Raw genomic sequence first — 21,451 nt, 5'->3', positions numbered from 1 at the left:
TGGCCTGCTGTGTTCATCCAGCTGTACACCTTGTTATCTCCTTTGAGAGGATGTTGATGTAGCCAATGGGTTTTTACAACAACCAATGGTTTTCATGTCACCATCACAGAGGCTCGTTTGTCTTTAAATTCTAGTTTGGTATTAATGAATTTAAATTTCACCAGCTGCCTGGTCCTCAACATGTTAGTGTAGGTTTCTACTCCAGTGACATGACGACCACACCACCATCTTCCCTATACAATGCAGCAGCAGCAAGATTATAGCCATACCTCAATAATAAAGGCTTGTGTGGGGGCTCTCCAGTATACATACACACATACACCCCCAGCATTAAACCTGCTGTAAGAACGGTCTTTCACTCTCTCACCACGCTCCCATACTCTTAACAGCATAATGTGTTGATTGTGGGTTTCTTACACACCCTTTTTTTGAACAATAAAGGAATTAAGGGATACGGTGAGAATGTGGGTAAGTGGATCTGAGTCCACAAAGATCAGCCATGATCTTATTGAATGGCGGAGCAGGCTCGAAGGGCCGGACGGCCTACTCCTGCTCCTAGCTCTTATGTTCTTCAATCAGGCAGGGCATTAATTTCACTGTTTACTTAGGGACTAGAGCTGTTAATGATTCTGTTTTCTAAAGCAGGGAGTGGTGACCTTAATTGCATACCATTCACTCAGAGGTGGGAGGGTGGGGGTAATTCCTTTGGTACATTGTGTTTATTCTTTCAAAACACCGCACTTCTACAGCTGCAATCGAGAAAGGACTCTGCTTCTTGTGCATTTTAACCTCATTTAGGGAGGGATACTCTGTTCTGCACTTTCAATGTGGTTATAGACAGGACCATCGGGGAAGACTGTAATCTATCACAGTGTCACAGTGTCACTGGGCTAGTATCAAGGGACCCAGATTAAGATTATGAGGATATGGGAGTTCAAAACAGTGAAGGTGCCAGGGAGCTACTGGGTTAAATCAGGAATGAGAGGGCATGGATTTAGTAACTACAAGAACAAAGCATAAGGATCAGGAGCAAGAATAGGCCATTCAGCCTGAAGAGAAGCAATCTACTCATGCTAATATCTTGGAAACTTCATTCAAGTCCCCTCTTAACTTCTAAACTCCAAGGAAAATGACTCCACTCTGTGTAATCTGAAGTTACTAAACTAATACTAGGTCAGGGAAAGACAGTGGAGCTATCACTGGACTAGTAATCCAGAGGTATTAAATTCAGCAGGTTTGGCAGGAGCTGTGGAACCAGAACAGTTTCTCTTCAAGTCACCAGACCCAAAACGTTAACTCTGATCCTGTCCACAGACGCTGCCAGACGCACTGAATTCATTTAGCACTGCTTCCGATTTGCAGCAGCCGCAGTACATTGTTTTGTTTTAACAGTAAACAGAGGGGCCAGGTTAAAGCTCTGCGAGGAGTTCAAATCAGCATTAGCAGCTGTGGACTGCAGGGTTTGCGTTACAAGGTGAGGCTGGATAGTGGGACTTGTTTCACTGGAGTGTAGAAGATTGAGGGGTGATCTTATAGAGGTTTATAAAATCACGAGGGGCACAGACAAGGTGAATAGCAATTTTTTTTTCCTCCTAAGGTGGGGGATTTCAAAACTAGGAGGCATATTTTTAAGATGAGAGGAGAAAGATTTGAGAGAGATAAAGGAGCTTATTTTTAAAAAAAAACAGAATGGAATTGAAGGTTAGTTTCAGTTTCATGGTCACTATCATCTATTGTTGTAAACACCTCATCAGTGAAGGAAATCTGTTGCCCTTTCCCAGTCTGGTCACCATATGACTCCAGACCAACTGCAACATGGCTGACTCTACACTGCCTTGTGAAATAGCTGAGGGAAACTCTCAGTTCAGGGGGCAATTAGGGATGGACAGTAAATGCTGGTCTTGCTACTGACACCCACATCCCTTGAAAGAACAAAATGTAGAAAGCTCTGAATTCTCTTTAGATCACCCTTGTTCTGGAGTTTTTCTGCATCATAAGTAAATGATTAAACTTTGAATCCATTCTTCACTGGTTGTGACAAGGTGGGAACACCTTCCTGTTAAAAATTGGACTTTCAAAAGATTAATCTTCAGTAGACAATTTAAACCCAAAGTGGAATTTTATCCAGTGTTGGAGGTGAACAGTAAACAATGGGAGTCAGAGTCTGCAATAATGTTTACACAAGAAACTTTATATATTAACAATTAAATTGTTTTATAAACGATAAAGTATAGAGAACATAGATAGCAACTGTTTTGACACCTACCTCCTCGTAGCCTAAAGGTGATGAACAGAGTGAGCATTAACTGACCTCTGGGTTTTAAACCATCCTGCTACACCATCCAAAAGCAGCTGTCATTCTCCCTGTCTGACTGGGGGCTGTAGCCGAGATGCTGTTTACTTTGCCGTTAGTTGTTGCAGACTCCTGTCTCTCTCTCTCTCTCTCCCTTGAGATCATGTCAGTAAATCACAAATGATCAAGTTGAGACAATGCACTTGAATACACTTTAAATTTAGTGGAGACTAAAAAAAAAGACCCTAAAGATGAACAGGGTCTTGCTGTCAATTTAGCCCTCACAGTTAGTGGTCATAGAGTCAGAGCCGTAGATTCATACAGCACAGATAAGGCCCTTCAGCCCATCGGGTCTGCACCAACATTACTACCACTAAAAGTGCACTAATCCCAATTTCTTGCACTTGTCCCAAATCCTTCGACGTTATTTTCATTCAGTGTTCATTCCATTTTATTTTATAAGGTTTCCAGCCTCCACTACCTTCCAAGCCAGTGCATTCCAGATTCCCACCACCTGCTGAGTGAAAGTTTATTTTCTCAAATCCCCTCTGTATCTCCTGCCTGTTACCCTAAAACTACACCCCCTCATGATCGACACCTCAACTAAGGGGAACAGCTGCTCTCTTTAATCACCCTGTCTACACCCCTCAACCATAACCCCCCCCCCCCCCCCCCGCCACCCCCAGACTTCTCCTCTCTAAAGAGGACAATCCAAACCTATTTGTTTCTCCTTAGAGCTCAATTGTTCCACCGCAGGTAATATCCCAGTGATGATAAATACAGCCCTTTCACTGTGACCAGGGTCCATGGTCTGATTCACAAAGGGCCAATGCCAGGCAGGGCCAATACAGGGTTTGCTGCAGACCCCTCAGGCCAGGCTGAAATGCTGGTGCTGTGTGAAGCTTACCTGAAGTACCTGGTTTCCTTGTACTGTTTATTCCCGATTCATACAGCTGCAGGGATAACCCCAGTAGAAAACCATGCGCATGTTATGTACATGCTCACACAGACCCACATACATGTACCCATAAATGTACTCACACACGCACCCATACAATAATTTAAAGTGCCAAGCATCAACAGTAGGCTTCAGCAGAAGTCTTGAACATTAACTGTTGAAATTTAGTTATGTATGCATGCAGTGGCTCAGGATTTGATAAACTCTCCATACTGCTGTTCACAGAACACAGCCAGGCATGGTGAGAAATGAGAATTGCCAAGTCCAAAAAAGTGACAGCTGCTGGTTCCACAGAGTAACAGGTTGCTCACCCAGCCCAACATCTCAGAGCTCAGTGTCAATGCTTTACATTGATGTACGCTGCTGTAAAGCCCTTGCAACACTTTATTACCACAAAAAGGTGCTACATAAACTACAAAGGTCACTCTCCAAATTAACAGATGGGGTCATGCCGACATTTTCTCTGCTTTCGAGGGTGCAGGACAGGACTGTCTGTCTGTGAACTCTCCTGAAGGGAGCAGGGTGAAAAGTGGGGAGAGGCTTAAAATCCTGGGCACTGAGCCCCAATCTTTAGCTGGCTGCTGAAGTTCTGCTCTGAGATTTACCCCTTGATCAGTTAACAGCAGGCAAAATAACAAACCTGTGTACACCACCACCTCCCAGAATCCAGGGGGAATATCTGGATTCAAGTTCAGGGGGGAAGAGTTGGGGGGTGGGGAAAGAGTGTTGGAGGCGGAGGGCGGATGAGGAGTTACCAGGCAAGAGTTTTCTCCTCCTCACAGGGACGAAGCTGCTGGACATGACTGTGATCACTGTCAGCGTTCAGACCTGGGGGCGGGGGAGATCTGCAGCGGAGTGCGGCTGGCTGTTAATACACTGAGATTTCCAAATGCCCCTGCCTAACAAAAAAGGGGCCAACTCCCCCACCTGCCAGTCAGACACATACCCCCGTTACTGCCAGCCTGACCAGCTAGCAGTCAGACATCGGAACCACTGCGTGGATCAAGACTGGGGGCTGTGTAAGGAACGGGTCAAAGTGGCTGTCTTAGAGGGGACCATGTCACCACCAGCACCGCTAGTGCCCCGAGACAGAGGTAGGAAGGGCAAGTGTAGCCTCACTGCAGCGAGGGTAAAAGGCAGCATGTGGATCCAGGATTACTGACAACCCCAACAAGGAACACAAACTGCCTGGAACAAACCACCCGTTTCTAAATTGCAACTTGGACGGGAAAAGAAATGCAACAGCAACATTTAGGAGATAGCAAGAAATGCCAATGCTGGAAGTCAGAGTCGATACAGTGTGGAGCTGGAGGAACACAGCAGGTCAAGCAGTATCAGAGGAGCAGGAAAGTCTACGTTTCAGGCCTAGACCCTTCATCAGGACTGGGGAGGGGGAAAGGGAGCTGGGATGGTGATAGGTGGATGCAGGTAGGGGGTGGTGGGGATTGGTCAGTGGGAAGGGAGGGGCAGATGATAGGCGAGATAAAAGATGGACAGGTTGTGTCAGGTCAAGGAGGTGGGGATGAGAGGGAGGGCTGGACATGGGATGAGACTGGGGGGTGGACAGATTTTAGCTTTAAAAATTCAAGATTCTAAAATCTCTCCATCCCCGGCCTCATTCCATGTCCAACCATCCCTCTCATCCCTGCCTCCTTGACCTGACACAACCTGTCCATCTTTTTTCTCACCTATCTACCCCTCCCTTCCCACTGACCAATCCCCACTACCCCCTACTTGTAACCACCTACCATCACCCCATCTGTCTTCGCCTTGCCCCACACTGCCCCCCAAATTTATTTCAGAGCTCCCTTCCCCCTCCCCAGTCCTGAAGAAGGGTCCTGACCTGAAACGTCAACTTTCCTGCTCCTCTGATGCTGCCTGACCTGTTGTGTTCCTCCAGCTCCACACTGTAGCAGCAACATTTAAAAACAGCTGATCAGAACACAGCGAGATATAATCGAGGGAGAGGCGCAGGATCGTGTATCGAACCCGAACAACTTTCCTTCAGGATAAATTGCCTGACTCTGCACTTCCAAAAGCACCATGCTACATATGTTCATTCAGAAAGCATAGAGTCAGTGAAATTATCCCATCATGTTACAGAAGTACACATTCATTAGAATATTGATTTGTTAACATGTGGATAGACATGAAGACTCTGTGTATATTCGAGGCACTGCAATATTTCCTGGTGTGATTCTGTCCACGTTATGGGGAGGCCTAGGCTCAGTGGGCCTGCTTTCTCACACCTGTGCCATTGGTCGTAGGTCTGGAGACACCTGTAGGAGAGACAGACAGGGCTGTTAGCTTGCTGGGAATCACCCGGAGGGGATTTCACCAACAGAGAAAGCTTCAGAAACCCACTGACCACCCTCCCCTCCCAGCCTCCTTCAACTGCCAAACCCCCAAGACATAAGCCCCTGCCCCCAGAAGTGACAGCTTAGTGGGTGTTATCATTAGACTGTCAGTCCTGAGATCCAGCTAACGTTCAAATCCCACCATGGCAGATGGTGGAATTTGAATTCAATAAGTATCTGGAATTAAGAGTCTAATGATGACCATGAATGCATTGTCGATTGTCAGAAAGTCCCATCTGGTTTATTAATGTCGTTTCGGGATGGAAGATGCCATCCTTACCTGGTCTGGCCTACATGTGACTCCAGACCCAGAGTAGTTGACTCTTAAACAGCCCTCTGGGTAATTAGGGATGGGCAATAAATGCAGCCTAGCTAACAACAGTCTGATCCCATGAATGAATTTTTTAAAAAATCCTGTCCGTCAACTGGCAATCCCAACCATGCAACGCCCCCGCCCCCACTCCAGCCCCTCACCACCAACAGACTCCTCCTCACACGAGGTCCTGCGCCATACACAAACGAAAATTACTAAACAAAATCTTAATCTCTGACGGAGGGTGTGACACCAGTTGGTGTACAGATACCTCTCTGCGAGGTGGGGGCGGGACAGACAGCCACCAGTTAGGGTACAGATGAGAGGAGGCAGGGAGCCGAACAATGAAACGGAATTGTTTCAATCCTTGCCAACAAACTGAAAGTGGAAATTGAAAGTAAGTGAGTGAGGCCGAATGAGTCACAGTAATCAAATACTCACACTGAAGTCACAGCCAGTACATTTCCGGATGTCATCAACAGTCAATCCTTCAAATATTTCAATCAAGGTCAGACCTTTGTTCTTATCAACATCAAAGACAGCCTGCAAAATATTTGAACAGATGTTACATCATGAACCCAGCCAGGAGTCTGACACGTCAGAGCCCAGTATCTCTCCAAGGGGTATCCCAGTGACAGACTGGCCCTGATACTGCAACTGCTCCCCACCACCTCAAAGCTGATCCTTCACAGCTCGACATGCTAAGTACAACAAGGGCAGTCCCAGGCTGTGGGAATACACTCAGTCAACAAAACCCCGTCCAACTTGGGATACAGCCCTGGAACCAGCTCATCTTCCTACACCGCACCTCAAAGGCTGTAATTCAACAAATAAACCACAATCCTGTCTCCATCTAGCACAAAGTCAGATACAGAGTAAATCTCCTTTTAGATAGAAGTAGAGCTCACTCTACACTGTCCCCCATCAAACACTGCCAGGGCAGGGACAGCACGGGGTATACAGAGTATAAGTGAGTCTCTTGGAAGTACAGCTCTTTCTGTGTGCCTGTTCTGGGATTATTGGATGGTTGGAAACACTAAGTGCTGTTAACAGTTAGTTTCATGTATCAGGCACGCCCCAGGGGAAAGTGTTGTACACACTCCAATCCCAGTTCATTGTATCAGTGACAGTGAGAGGCAGGCAGCAAAACCAGGGGACAATTCTACAATGCCAGAAGACAGCAATTGATAGAAAAGAAAGGAAGGCAATATTTGGGCATACATTGGAGGATGGGAAAGACGGGAAGGGTCAGCAAAAGGAAGATAAAGGGAGGCACAAAAGAGACAGAGAAAGCGCGAGCACGGCTGCGGAACAGCATCAAATCAGAGGGTGGCAGAGACGTCTCAGAGGGTGGCAGAGACGTCACAGAGGGGAATTCTGGGAGGAAGCACTGCAGTCACCATGACTGGGGAGCAGATCATGACAAGACACCCTCAGGTGATGCTGCCTGGTTTGGAGTGTATTAGCTAGAAGGAGAAGTTGGACAAACTTGAATTATTTTCACTGGAGCATCAGAGGCTGAGGGGCAACCTGATAGAAGTGTATTTGACAGGCATGGTTAGGGTGGATAGTCAGTGTCCTTTTTTCCAGGGTGGGAATGTCAAATATGAGGGGGCATAGGTTTCAGGTTGGGAGTGGGTATAAAAAGATGTGTGAGGCAAGTTTTTTCGTTTTTATGCAGAGAGTGGTAGATGCCTGGAACAGACTACCAGGGAAAGTGGTAAAAGCAGACAATAGCTATGTTGAAGAGGCATTTAGACAGACACATGAACAGGCAGGGAATAAAGAGACACGGACCATGGGCAGGCAGATGGGATTAGTTTAGAATGGTATCATGGTCAGCACAGACACAGTAGGCCGAAGGGCCTGTAGGGTCACAAGGAGGCCATGCAGCCCTTTGAGACTGCCCCACTATTCAACACGATCATGGGTGATCACCCAAGTCTGTCCCATGTTGCTGCTTTCACTCCACGTCCTTTGAAGCCTTTGCTAATGTTTGAGCATTACTCGAACTTTCCAACTCATACATCCCATAATACCCCAAACTCTACCAATGTACACTTTAAATATATGCAACTCACAGCCTCCTGAGCGTCTGGGTGACAGAATTCTAAAGATTCCCTACCCTCTGAATGAAGACATTTCTCCTCAACTCAGTCTGAAACGACTGACCGCTAACCCGGAGATTGTGACCCTGTGTTATTCATTCCCCAGCCTCAGTCTCAACACCTTCGAGCCTCATAAGGATTTTCTAATTGACTGAGCATGTCTCTCATTCTTCTAAACTCCAGTCAATATCGTCCCAATTCACTCAACCCCTCACCCCAGGGACCATCTGAACAAATCAGTCAACCCCCTCCAATATTGTAGCGGCTAAAACTGCATACGGCACGGGGTTAGATACAGAGTAAAGCTCCCTCTACACTGTTCCACATCAAACACTCCCAGGACAGGGACAGCACGGAGTTAAATACAAACTAAAGCTTTGTGTGTTTGCACTAAAACCTGATCCGGATGGAAAAGTTTGCTTCACTCCTGTACTCTAATCCCCTTTCAGTAAGGATCAACATTAGAAAAATAAGGGGAAATCAGACAGAAACTTATAAAATTTGCACAGGACTAGACAGGGTAAACATTGGAAGGATGTTCCCAATGACCACAAATGGGATAAGCCATTTAGGACCGAGATATCTTCACCCGGAGGGTGGGGAGCCTGTGGAACTCAATACCACAGAAAAAGTGTGTGAGGGCCAAAACATTGATGTAATGGGGACAGCATTCCGGATGGACGGATGGGGAGAGGGAAGGGAGATGGGGAGAGCGGAAATCTCCGAGTTACTCAGTGACACGCGCTGAGGCTGTTGCCGACGTCAGGCCGTTGAGTTTGAGTGGGTTCTTTGGAGAGATTGGGCATCGCTGTTGTTGAGGTCAGTGATGATTGTGTGTCCTCTGTTAGGCTGGTCAACATCACATGGAGGCCAGACCAAGTGAGGACAGCAGATTTCCCTTCTGAAGGAGCTGGGATTTCACGGATGCTTTCTCCAGTTTCTGCATGCAGAGGTGGAGGGGGGGGTCCCTGTAGCAGCTGGCGGGGGTCATGGGGGAGCTGTGAAAGGGTGGGTCGATGCAGCAGCTGACGGTATGGGAGGGGTTCAGTGGGGAACAGTGGTGAGGGGGCTGGAGAGTGTGAGGGGAGCCCTGAAGCAATTGGCAATGTGGGAGGGTTCAGTGGGGAGCTGTTTAGGGGGGCATCACTGTAGAAGCTGACTGTGGTTGAGGATGGTGGGGGCAAATGGAGGTCATGGGGGGGTGCGGTGGTCAAAGACAGCTGCTATCATAAAAATTTAATCTACTAATAAAAACAAAAACAACAACTCACTGTTACTGATTAGTGTTAATCACTAATCAAAAAATCACTAATAAAATCACAACTCTGGTGGTGCACAGGACCTGAATATTCCCGACCTCAGATACTGACAGTCATTCAAATAATTCTCAACCTCGGACACAAATAGCCAGCTCCTTTCCTGAGACTCCATGAAGACCCCCCACCCCAACCCAATCTGATTTATTCACATCGAGTTGTTTCCCTTCTCCCCAGCTAATACTGACATCCACCTCTCAGGTTTCCTATCAGTGTAGGGTGCTCCTCAGACAGCACCTTCCAAACCCATGACCACTTCCATCTAGAAGGACAAAGGCAGCAGATACATGGGAACACCACCCCCTGCAAGTTCCCCTCCAAGACACTCCCCATCCTGACTGGGAAATATATCGCCGTTCCTTCACTGTTGCTGGGTCAACAACCTGGAATTCCCCCGCTAAGGGACATTGTGGGTCAACCCACAGCACATGGACTGCAGTGGTTCAAGAAGGCAGCTCACCCCCACCTTCTCAAGGGGCAACTAGGGACAGGTAATAAACGCTGGCCCAGCCAGAGACACCCAGGAATGAATTGCTTTTTAAATCTTCTCAGTGTAAATGTGTGAAAATGGGACTCTTACCTTCTCAGTGATGAGACGGTTTACACAGTTTTTCCCAGTTAGTGGTAACGTACATTTTTCCAGGATCTTGTGTGCTCCTCCCTGCAACAGACAAACAGAGTGTGCTTTAGTTCAGCGCCTGTGTAGGTCACATGTGCTTCATGAACATTAACGTCCCTCTGTCTTAATACTGACCATACAAGGCAGCCCCAGGTTAATACTCGGGTGAGGGGTGGTGGGGACGTTGGTGTGTGAGGGGGACTGGGGGTGGGGGGTTGCTGTTCTGAGAGGGGTAAAGAGGGATAAAAGAGGTTTGGGGAGATTATGCCTTGGCTTATAGGCTCATGGAGATACACGTTTAGCATCAGCATTTGGATGCAGCCCAGACGAAAAACAAAACCGCAGCTTGTCATGGGGACATTTCCCCAAAATTCACAAATCCCAGTCTCTACTGCACAGCTGTCATGCTGTCCTTGACCCCTTCTCCAACCCCCCCATAACCTCCATCCCCTACCACAAAACCTTCTCCTCCCACCGTCAGCTTCTACAGTGACGCCCCCCCCCACCCCAAACAGCTCCCCACTGAACCCTCCCACATTGCCAATTGCTTCAGGGCTCCCCTCATACTCCCTGGCCCCCTCACCACTGTTCCCCACTGAACCCCTCCCATACCGTCAGCTGCTGCATCGACCCACCCTTTCACAGCTCCCCCATGACCCCCGCCAGCTGCTACAGGGACCCCCCCTCCACCTCTGCATGCAGAAACTGGAGAAAGCATCCGTGAAATCCCAGCTCCTTCAGAAGGGAAATCTGCTGTCCTCACTTGGTCTGGCCTCCATGTGATGTTGACCAGCCTAACAGAGGACACACAATCATCACTGACCTCAACAACAGCGATGCCCAATCTCTCCAAAGAACCCACTCAAACTCAACGGCCTGACGTCAGCAACAGCCTCAGCGCGTGTCACTCAGTAACTCGGAGATTTCCCCTCTCCCCATCCGTCCATCCGGAATGCTGTCCCCATTACCTTTGCACAGTGCTCCATCGTAACCACCACCTTGGTGTCAGCACTGGCCACCAGGTCCATAGCTCCACCCATTCCTTTCACCATCTTCCCCTGAAACAGAAAGCACAGCACCTCAGACACACCAGTGGGAACAGACAGAAATTCACTGAAGACCCTCAGGTGGCACCTTTCAAACTCACAACCCACTTCCATCCAGAAGGACAAGGGCAGCAGATACATGCCACCCCCTGCAAGTTCCCCTCCGAGCCACTCCCCATCCTGACTGGGAAATATATCGCTGTTCCTTCACTGTCACTGGGTCAAAATCCTGGAATTCCCTCCCTAAGGGACATTGTGGGTCAACCCACAGCACATGGACTGCAGCGGTTCAAGAAGGCAGCTCACCCCCACCTTCTCAAGGGGCAACTAGGGACGGGCAAGAAATGCTGGGCCCAGCCAGTGACACCCACAGCCCAGAGGATGAATTAAAAATCCCTCCACTACCTTACATAGTTACCACAGTGACCAGCAGTCAGAACAGGCTATTTGGCCCCTCAAGCCTGCTCCGCTTTTTGATAATATCATGGCTACTTCGGGAGTATGATGGTAAATAAAAAGGTAAGCAGCAGGTTAGCATGTGTGCAGGAGGGTTTAAGTTCAAGGCAGACTATGAAAGAAGCAAAAAGGAAGGATAACTCAGGAGATATTATGAGAGATGTTGGAAATCATGAGGGTAAGAAAGCTAGCATAAAGGCACTTTACCTGAATGCTCGTAGCATTCGTAACAAAGTTGATGAGTTAACGGCACAAATCATCGCGAATGAATATGATTTGGTAGCCATTACGGAGACATGGTTACAGGATGGTCACGACTGGGAGTTAAATATCCAAGGGTACCAGATTATTCAGAAGGACAGACAGGAAGGTAAGGGAGGTGGTGTAGCTCTGATATTCGAGGACGACATCAGGGCGGTGCTGAGACATGATGTAGGTTCTATGGAGAATGAGGTTGAATCCATTTGGGTGGAAATTAGAAATTCTAAGAGGAAAAAGTCACTGATAGGCATAGTCTATAGGCCACCAAATAATAACATCACTTTGGGGCGGGCAATAAACAAAGAAATAACTAATGCCTGTAAAAATGGTACGGCAATTATCATGGGGGATTTTAATCTACATGTAGATTGGTCGAACCAGCTCGGTCAGGATAGCCTTGAGGAGGAGTTCATTGAGTGTATCCTTGATAGTTTTCTTGAACAGTATGTAATGGAACCGACGAGGGAGCAAGCTATCCTAGATCTGGTCCTGTGTAATGAGACAGGAATAATTAATGACCTCATAGTTAGGGATCCTCTTGGAAGGAGTGATCATAGTATGGTTGAATTTAGAATACAGATGGAGAGTATGAAGATAAAATCCAATACCAGGGTCCTGTGCTTGAACAAGGGGAACTACAATAGAATGAGGGAGGACTTGGCTAAAGTAGACTGGAAACAAAGATTTTATGGTGGGACAGTTGACGAGCAGTGGAGGACTTTCAAAGCAATTTTTCAAAGTGCTCAGCAAAAGTATATTCCAGTGAAAAGGAAGGACTGTAAGAAAAGGGGTAATCTGCCATGGGTGTCTAAAGAAATAAGGGAGGCTATCAAATTGAAAGAGAAGGCATACAAAGTGGCCAAAAACAGCATGAAACTAGAAGATTGGGGAAACTTTAAAGGTCAACAGAAAGCCACAAAAAGAGCTATAAAGAAAAGTCAGGTAGAACATGAGAAAAAACTAGCACAGAATATAAAGACAGATAGCAAAAGTTTCTATAAATATATAAAATGAAAAAGAGTCGCTAAAGTAAACGTTGGCCCTTTAGAGGATGAGAAGGGGAATTTAGTTATGGGATATGATGAAATGGCCGAGGCATTGAACAGGTATTTTGTATCGGTCTTCACAGTGGAGGACACTAATAACATGCCAGTAATTGACAAAGAGACGAAGGTAGGTGAGGAGCTGGAAACAATCATTATTACGGAAGAGATAGTGTTGGGCAAGCTAATGGAGCTAAGGATTGATAAGTCTCCTGGCCCTGATGGAATGCATCCCAGGGTACTAAAAGAGATGGCGGGAGAAATAGCAGGTGCACTGGCGGTAATTTTCCAAAATTCGCTGGACTCTGGGGCAGTCCCAGCAGATTGGAAAACAGCAAATGTGACGCCACTGTTTAAAAAGGGAAGTAGACAAAAGATGGGGAATTATAGACCAGTTAGCTTAACCTCTGTAGTTGGGAAGATGCTCGAGTCTATTATCAAGGAAGAAATAGCAAGGCTTCTTGATAGAAATTGTCCCGTTGGGCAGACGCAGCATGGGTTCATGAAGGGCAGGTCATGCTTGACAAATATTTTGGAATTCTATGAAGACATTACGAGCGAAGTGGACAATGGGGACCCAGTGGATGTGGTGTACCTAGATTTCCAAAAGGCCTTCGACAAGGTGCCGCACAAGAGGCTACTGCATAAGATAAGGATGCATGGCGTTAAGGGTAAAGTATTAGCGTGGATAGAGGATTGGTTAACTAACAGGAAGCAAAGAGTGGGGATAAATGAGTGCTATTCTAGCTGGCAGTCAGTGACTAGTGGTGTGCCTCAGGGATCGGTGTTGGGACCACAATTATTTACAATTTATATAGATGATTTGGAGTTGGGGACCAAGTGTAGGGTGTCAAAGTTTATAGATGACACTAAGATGAGTGGCAGAGCAAAGTGTGCAGAGGACTGTGAAACTTTGCAGAGGAACATAGATACATTGAGTGAGTGGGCAAAGGTCTGGCAGATGGAATACAATGTAAATAAATGTGAAGTCATACATTTTGGTAGGAGTAATAGTAAAAATGATTATTACTTGAATGGTTAAAAAGTTGCAGCATGCTGCTATGCAGAGGGACCTGGGTGTCCTTGTGCATGAATCACAGAAGGTAGGTCTGCAGGTACAACAAGTAATTAGGAAGGTAAATGGAATTTTGTCCTTCATTGCTAAAGGGATTGAGATTAAAAGCAGAGAGGTTATGTTGCAGCTGTACAAGGTGCTGGTGAGGCCACACCTGGAGTACTGTGTGTAGTTTTGGTCTCCTTACTTGAGAAAGGATGTACTGGCAGTGGAGGGGGTGCAAAGGAGGTTCATTAGGTTGATTCCGGAGTTGAGAGGGTTGGCTTATGAGGAGAGACTGAGTAGATTGGGATCATATTCATTGGAATTCAGAAGATTGAGGGGGGGACCTTATCGAAACATATAAAATTATGAAGGGAATAGATAAGATAGAAGTAGAGAGGATGTTTCCACTGGCAGATGAAGCTAGGACAAGAGGGTATAGCCTCAAGATTAGAGGGAGCAGATTTAGGACTGAATTGAGAAGGAACTTCTTCACCCAGAGGGTTGTTAATCTATGGAATTCCTTGCCCAGTGAAGTAGTTGACACTACTTCAGTAAACGTTTTTAAAGATAAGGTAGGTTTTTTTTGAACAATAAAAGGAATTAAGGGATATGGTGAGAACGCGGGTAAGTGGATCTGAGTCCACGAAAAGATCAGCCATGATCTTATTGAATGGTGGAGCAGGCTCGAAGGGCTGGACGGCCTACTCCTGCTCGTAGTTCTTATGTTCTTATGAACAGTCGGTGGTCTCAACTCCACTTTCCTGTGTGGCTCCCTTGCCTCTCTCCAGCTCAGCCTCGAATATAAATCAAGGGCACTGCTTTGTAGGGAAGGAATGAGGGTTAGTATTAGTCAAATCAATGGATCAAACTGCACACATTCACCCTCAAAGAGAAGGCAGTGAAACTGGTGAAAGGTGGAGGAGACTTTGCGGTATTTGTTCACAACAGGATGGGACCCAGTACAACCAGGAGTACAACGCTGTCCTCTGGCGAGGGGGTGGGGGGCAGTGTTGTGGCAAGGCAAGGCGGTCCCACAGTACAGAGCACAATAGACTAAACCGAGCAGAAAAATGAAATGATATTAACTCCTGTAATTAGAAAGGTGTGATACAAGGCATATTGAAAAAGCAACAATGACCTTCAGACTACTGCCAATAAGTCACGTGCCAGAGAGGGAGCAGACCTCCGTTTTACTAAAACAGTCTCTGCCAGCAATCTGCTCGATACAACCAGTCACAGCTGGCAAATCAAAGCGAGAACAATGTCCCACTGATTACGGCTCCAATCCAAACACCTATAGAAACAGCTATCTGTACACCAACTAGCAGCTGTGTGGCTCCTTACAGAGGTAACAACAACAACAACAATTTTTATTAACGTAGCACAGTTCACCTCAATAAGACACACCAGTGATTTTCACTGGAGCTCGTCTGAAGAAAATACAAGAGCAAGCTGCTTTTGGAAATCCTTAGGCTGGGCCACCTGGACAGAGGAGGAGCTGGCACTGAGGCAGAGGACTGTGCAACACACAGGCTTGGAAGCTCAGAGCACAGCTGTCAGTGCTGAGGCAATTCAAATCTCAACACTTCCTCAAACAAAGCGCTTTCAGAGACAGGCAGGAACACCGGAACGTAGAAACTAGGAGCAGGAGTAAGCCATTCAGCCCTTGAGCCTGTTCTGCCATTCAACAGGAATCACAGAATTATAAAGTACAGAAGTGGTCCATCCAGTCTGTACTGTAATAGTTGATCATCCAACCCCCCTTTTCCCCATTTGCTCCCCATACACTTTGATCCCTTTATCCCCAAGAACCATATCTCACTCTTCCTTGAAAACAGAGAATTCCACACACTCCACACTCTCTGGGTGAAGACATTTCTCCTCATCTCAAGGCCTACTCTGCAGTTCTGGACTCCCCGGTCATCGGGAACATCTTTCCGTGTTTATTCTGTCAGAGTTTGATAGATTTCTGTGATCCCCCTCGTTTGTCTAAATTCCAGTGAAGGCGGGGAGTCAGAGGGAGGCAGGGAGTCAGAGAGCATAGAAACAGACCCTTCAGCCCATCATGTCTATACAGAACAACAAACACCAAACTACACTAATCCCATTTACCTGCACTTCGTAGGCTATAGACTGTGCCCTGACATTGTAAGTATTTGTCTGGATGCTTCTTAAATGTTGAGAGTGTACCTGCCTCCACCACCCTCTCAGGCAGCACGTTTCAAATTTCTACCACCCACTGGGTGAAAACACTTTTTCCCCCCCTCGATCTCCTCTAACCTACTTACTCGTCACCCTTAACACAAGGTCTTAGACACATCTGCCATAAGGAAAGAAATTCTCATGATCTACTCAGTCTATGCCTGTCATAAATTTTGTTTACGTCAATCAGATTCCTCCCTCCTCTGCTCCAGGGAAAACAAACCCAGCCTATCCAGTCTCTTGTTGTAACTGAGACTTTCCATCACAGGCAACATCCTGGTGAATCTCCCTCTGCACCCCCTCCAGTGCAATCACATCCAGAACTGCACACAATGCTCCAGCTGTAGCCTAACCAATGCTCTACAAAGTTGTAACAAGATTGTACTGTTTCCCTCCCTCCCTCCTCCTCTAACCAAAAAAAAAAGGGGTGAGAGAGACGTGCTAATTTGTTGGTAATAAGGCATTGGCACGAAAGGCTTCGGTGAGCAGCGGCTCAGCAAAAAGTGCAGGTAAACTCTGATAAAGTCCTTTTAACTTTCCTCTTTAGTCTGAGAGCATTTGAGATGGTAGTTAGGTCAGTGACATGCTCCTCCTGCAGAATGTGGGAGATCAGGGAGACTTCCATCGTCCATGATGACTACCCCTGTGGGAAGTGCACCCAGCTACAGCTCCTGGGAGGCCGTGTTAGGAGGATGGAATTGGAGCTGGAGCTGGATGTGCTCAGGATCATCTGAGATGCTGAGCCCATCATAGATAAGAGTTTTAGTGAGGTGGTCATACCCCAGGTACAGGCAGAGAGTAGCTGGATGACCACCAGGAAAGGCAAAGAGAGTAGGCAGAGTGTGCAGGAATCCCATGTGGCCATTCCCTCGAAGAAAAGTATATTGTTTTGGATGCGGTTGGGAGGGCGATAGCTGATCGGGGAAAGCACCAGCAGCCAGGGTAGTGGCACTACGACTGGCTCTGGGGTACACAGAGGGAAAGGGTAAAGGTAAACAGGACCTTAGTGATAGGAGACTGGATAGATTGGGGGGCAGACAGGATATTCTGTGCCTGCAGATGGGAATCCAGGATGGTGTGTTGCTTCCCGGGTGCGAGGGTCAAGGATGTCTCGGAGCAGCTGCATAACATTCTCAAGGAGGAGGGTGATCGGCCAGAAGTCATCGTGCACAGTGGCACAAATGACATAAGAAGAAACAGGGATAAGGTCCTGAGGAATGATTATATAGAGCTAGGGAAAACAAAAAGTTAAAAACCAGGACCTCGAAGGTGGTAATCGCCAGACTACTTGCAGTGCCACGTGCTGGTGAGGGTAAGAACAGGAGGATATAGCAGATGAACACGTGGCTAAAGAATGGGTGCAGGGGGCAGGGATTCAGATTCCTGGATCATTAGGATCTTTTCTGGGGCAGAGGTGACCTGTTCCAGAGGAACAGGTAGCACCTGAACTGGAGGGGGACCAATGTCCTGGTGGGCAGATTTGCTAGAGCTACAAGGGAGGGTTTAAGAGATAGTAGGAACTGCAGATGCTGGAGAATCTGAGATAACAAGATTTAGAGCTGGATGAACACGGCAGGCAAAGCAGCGTCAGGGGAGCAAGAAAAGTAGATTGGCAGTGGAGGGGGCGTTTTGGGATCCTCAATAGTGGGGAGGCAAGTGCGAGGCTGGAAGGAGATACAGTAATTAGAAATAGCAAGTTGCAGACAGCTCAGGTTGAAGCATGACACACAGCGAGGAACACATGTTGGATTAAGCTGCATCTATTTCAGTGCAAGAGGACTGACAGGTAAGGACAATGAACTCTGGGTGTGGGTAGGTATGTGGGGCTGTGATATTATAGCCATTACAGAAACATGGCTGAGGGAGGGACAGGACTGGCAGCTTAATGTGCCAGGGTGCAGGTACCTTAGGCAGGACAGAGGTGGAGGAAAGAGGGAAGGGGAGTCGCATTTTTGATTAAGGGGAGTATCACAGCTTGAGTCAGAGACGAAATAACTGAGGGATCATCCAGTGAGGCTTTGTGGGTGGAACTAAAAAATAAGAAGGGGATGGTGACGTTATTGGGTTGTACTATAGTCCCCCAAATAGTCAACGGGCATTAGAGGAACAAATATGCAGGGAGACTGGGGAGACTTGCGGGAGAAATAGGATTGTCATAGTGGGGGTTTTAATTTTCCTAACATAGACTGGCTCTGCCATCGTGTTAAGGGCTTAGATGGGGTGGAATTTATTAGGCGTGTTCAGGGAAGTTTGCTCAAGCAGTTTACGGAGGGTCCTACTCGGGAAGGGGCAAAACCCGACCTACTCTTGGGAAATAGGGCAGGACAGGTGCCCGAGGTGACAGTGTGGGAGCACTTTGGGACCAGAGACCATAGTTCTATTAGTTTGAAAGCAGTTATGGATAAAGACAAAATTGGTCCACAGGTTCAAGTTCTAAACTTGGGCAAGGTGGATTTTGATGGAATTAGACAGGAGCTTGCAGGGGTTGATTGGAGTATCATCATCATCCAAATCGTTAACGTCCATAACAAACAGCAAGGGTCCCAGCAACAATCCCTGTGGTACACCTCTGATCACAGGCTTCCAATCACAATCACCCTTTGGCTTACAAATCGATCCAGTTTGCCAAGTTGCCATAGATCCCCATGGGCTCTGGCCGTTAAGACCAGCCTTCCATGTGGGAGCTTGTCAAAGGCCTTACTGAATTCCATGTAAACCAACTCAGGACAGTGGGATGAGGGGAAACTCGGGTGATGTTACCCCAGGCAGAGACTTTGGGTGGGAGTTGAGGGGAGAGGGGATGCTAGACAGGGTGTTTCCCTCTCCAGGGCACTCTCCCATGTTACAGGCTTTTCCGGGATCAGACTAGGACGTAGGCGCCAGGCTCTGGGGCCACTGTTACTTAACCTGCGCTTTACAGAATCTCGGACATTTGGATGATGTTGATTCAGCTGAGTAGGCATCAGTCAGGGACTGCTTCTCCCCTCCACAGCACCTCCCAGACCCTCCCCTCCCGCTGAATCCCGTGACCAAAATTATCTAATGACCCCAGAATGACATTTCAAGTGTTCCTGGTGAGGTGATGCCAGGATATGGTGCTGATGTGGGCAGACCCCAGAACACCATGTGAAGCTAACAGCCAGCAGAATTTCCAGCCCAGACTCTCGCATTACAGAATCACTCCACTCCCAGATCGATGGTACCCACTCACTAATCCATCAGGATCATTACAAACCCATTAGCATCCAGCAACACCAGAAACTACTGCCCTGGGCAGTAATATATCCAGGGATTTAGAACCAGCTCATAGAAAACTGACTCACCGGAATCATCCAGTTGGCCAAATCCCCAAATTTCGATACCTGCATCCCACCAAGCATCGTCATATTCACATGGCCCCTGGAGTGAGACAGACACAAACAATTCCATTTAGCAAAACAAACGACATCTGTTCATTATTGTAGCCAGGAGCCTTAGAGGTCATCATAAAAAGACAGGTTTGCTGCAGTCAGACATGGATAGCCCAGAGATAGAGACAGAGTAAAGCTCCACTACACTGTTCCCAAACACTCTCAGGACAGGGACAGCACGGGGTTAGATATGAAGATTTCTTTTATCTGCTGTTGAGACGTGGTCATTGCTGGTAGGGCCAGTATTTATCATTCAGGGGCAGTTCAGAGCCAACCACATTGCTGTTGGTCTGGAGTCACATGTAAGCCAGGCCAGGTAAGAATAGCAGTTTCCTTTTGTAAAGGACATTTGTGAACCAGATGGGTTTTTCCAACAATTAATAATGGACAATGGATTCATGGTCATCATAAGACACTTAATTCCAGAGTTTTTTTACTCGAATTCAAATTTCACCATCCGCCATGACAGGATTTAAACCCAGGTTCCTGGAACATTTTCTGGATTAACAGTCCAGCAATAATACCACCAGGCGATTGCTTCCCCTTAAGGGACGCCCCTCCCTTTAGGACACGAGTGATCCTGATGGGTTTTACAACAATCGACAATGGTTACATGGTCATTAGACCCACTTTTCATTCCAGCTCCTACTGGATTCAAACGTTGTTATTTGCCACAATGGGATTCAAACCCCTGTCCCCACAACACTGGCACGGGATTCTGGATGCCTAGTCCAGTTACTGCCACTACACTAGTGCCTCTCCTGGTCAATTATCAGTATAGGTCCAAACTGAACTCACCACATAAACACAGTGGCTACAAGAGCAGGTAAGAGGCTAGGAATACTGTGGTGAGGAACTCACCTCCGGACTCCCCAAAGCCAAGGCACAAGTCAGGAGTGTGATGGAATACTCCCCACTTGCCTGGATGGGTGCAGCCCCAACAACACTCAAGAAGCTCGACACCATCCAGGACAAAGCAGCCGCTTGATTGTCACCACATCCACAAGTATCCACTCTCTCCACCCCCGACGCTCAGTAGCAGCAGTGTGTACTATCTACAAGATGCACTACAGAAATTCACCAAAGATCCTCAGATATCAACTTCCAAACCCACAACCACTTCCATCCAGAAGGACAAGGGCAGCAGACACATGGGAACACCACCCCCTGCAAGTTCCCCTCCAAGCCTCTCACCATCCTGACTTAGGAATATATCGCTGGGTCAAAATCCAGGAATTCCCTCCCTAAGGGCATTGTGGGTCAACCCACAGCACATAAACTGCAACAGTTTAAGGCGGCAGCTCACCAACACCTTCTGTTATGAAGAAGTGATCAACCGCCCTCTGATAACTGAAACCGAAACACCCAGATAAGCTCACCTTACTTCATAATCTATTAAAGGAGTGGTTATAAAGTGAGTATCAGGGATTTCTTTCATTTAATGAACAAGTAACAAGTTACATTTCATTTATCCAATTACAAAGTTAATAAATTAACAGAACTACTAATGAACCGAACAATACCCCCTCAATTAAATAAAACAAAAATCTAATAGTACGTTGTTCCAGTAAATACAAGTCCCACTAATATAAACCAAATTAAATAATAAAAAATAAATTAAAGCTTACTATCTCAAAAGTGTTCTTTGCCTTCTATGCTGTCCTTCAGTCAGGCATGCCTTCCTCTGTTGAATTCTTGTGTCAGGAATATTAGCTAACAGTGCCCATAGTACCATTTTTTTTTTTATAAAAAAAGATGGTGCTTACTCAAATCTTAGATTCCTGAGAGAGCCAGTAATTTTCTCTTTTAGTGCGGATGGCTGTACAGACCTGTTCTCTCAACAGATGGCAGTTTGCTGTCACCCCGAGTTTCAAATGCCCTCTTCTTTTAAACCCTTGATGACCTATTAATTTCTTACAGTAGGATTGGTCCAAGATTGTCAAAACCATCAGATTTAAATTTCCGATGTAGAGGAAGCCACACCGGGTACAGCGGATGCAGTATACCAC

General features: G+C 46.9%; 1 protein-coding gene across 1 annotated transcript in view; it reads right to left on the bottom strand.

The window, feature by feature from the left end:
• Positions 1-2,170: 2,170 nt before the first annotated feature.
• Positions 2,171-21,451, bottom strand: part of oxct1a (3-oxoacid CoA transferase 1a) — a 44,569-nt gene continuing 25,288 nt past the window's right edge. The window contains exons 13-17 of the mRNA XM_048619058.1: positions 19,356-19,431; positions 10,933-11,022; positions 9,926-10,006; positions 6,363-6,464; positions 2,171-5,530 (exon numbers count right to left, since the gene is read on the bottom strand). Of these exons, the coding sequence (XP_048475015.1) occupies positions 5,495-5,530; positions 6,363-6,464; positions 9,926-10,006; positions 10,933-11,022; positions 19,356-19,431 (385 nt within the window). The 3' untranslated portion in view covers positions 2,171-5,494. The remainder of the gene's footprint in view (positions 5,531-6,362; positions 6,465-9,925; positions 10,007-10,932; positions 11,023-19,355; positions 19,432-21,451) is intronic.

Source organism: Rhincodon typus, chromosome 3 (assembly GCF_021869965.1).
Source record: "Rhincodon typus isolate 14 chromosome 3, sRhiTyp1.1, whole genome shotgun sequence".
NCBI lineage: Eukaryota > Metazoa > Chordata > Chondrichthyes > Orectolobiformes > Rhincodontidae > Rhincodon > Rhincodon typus.
This window is presented reverse-complemented; position numbering and strand designations above follow the sequence as displayed.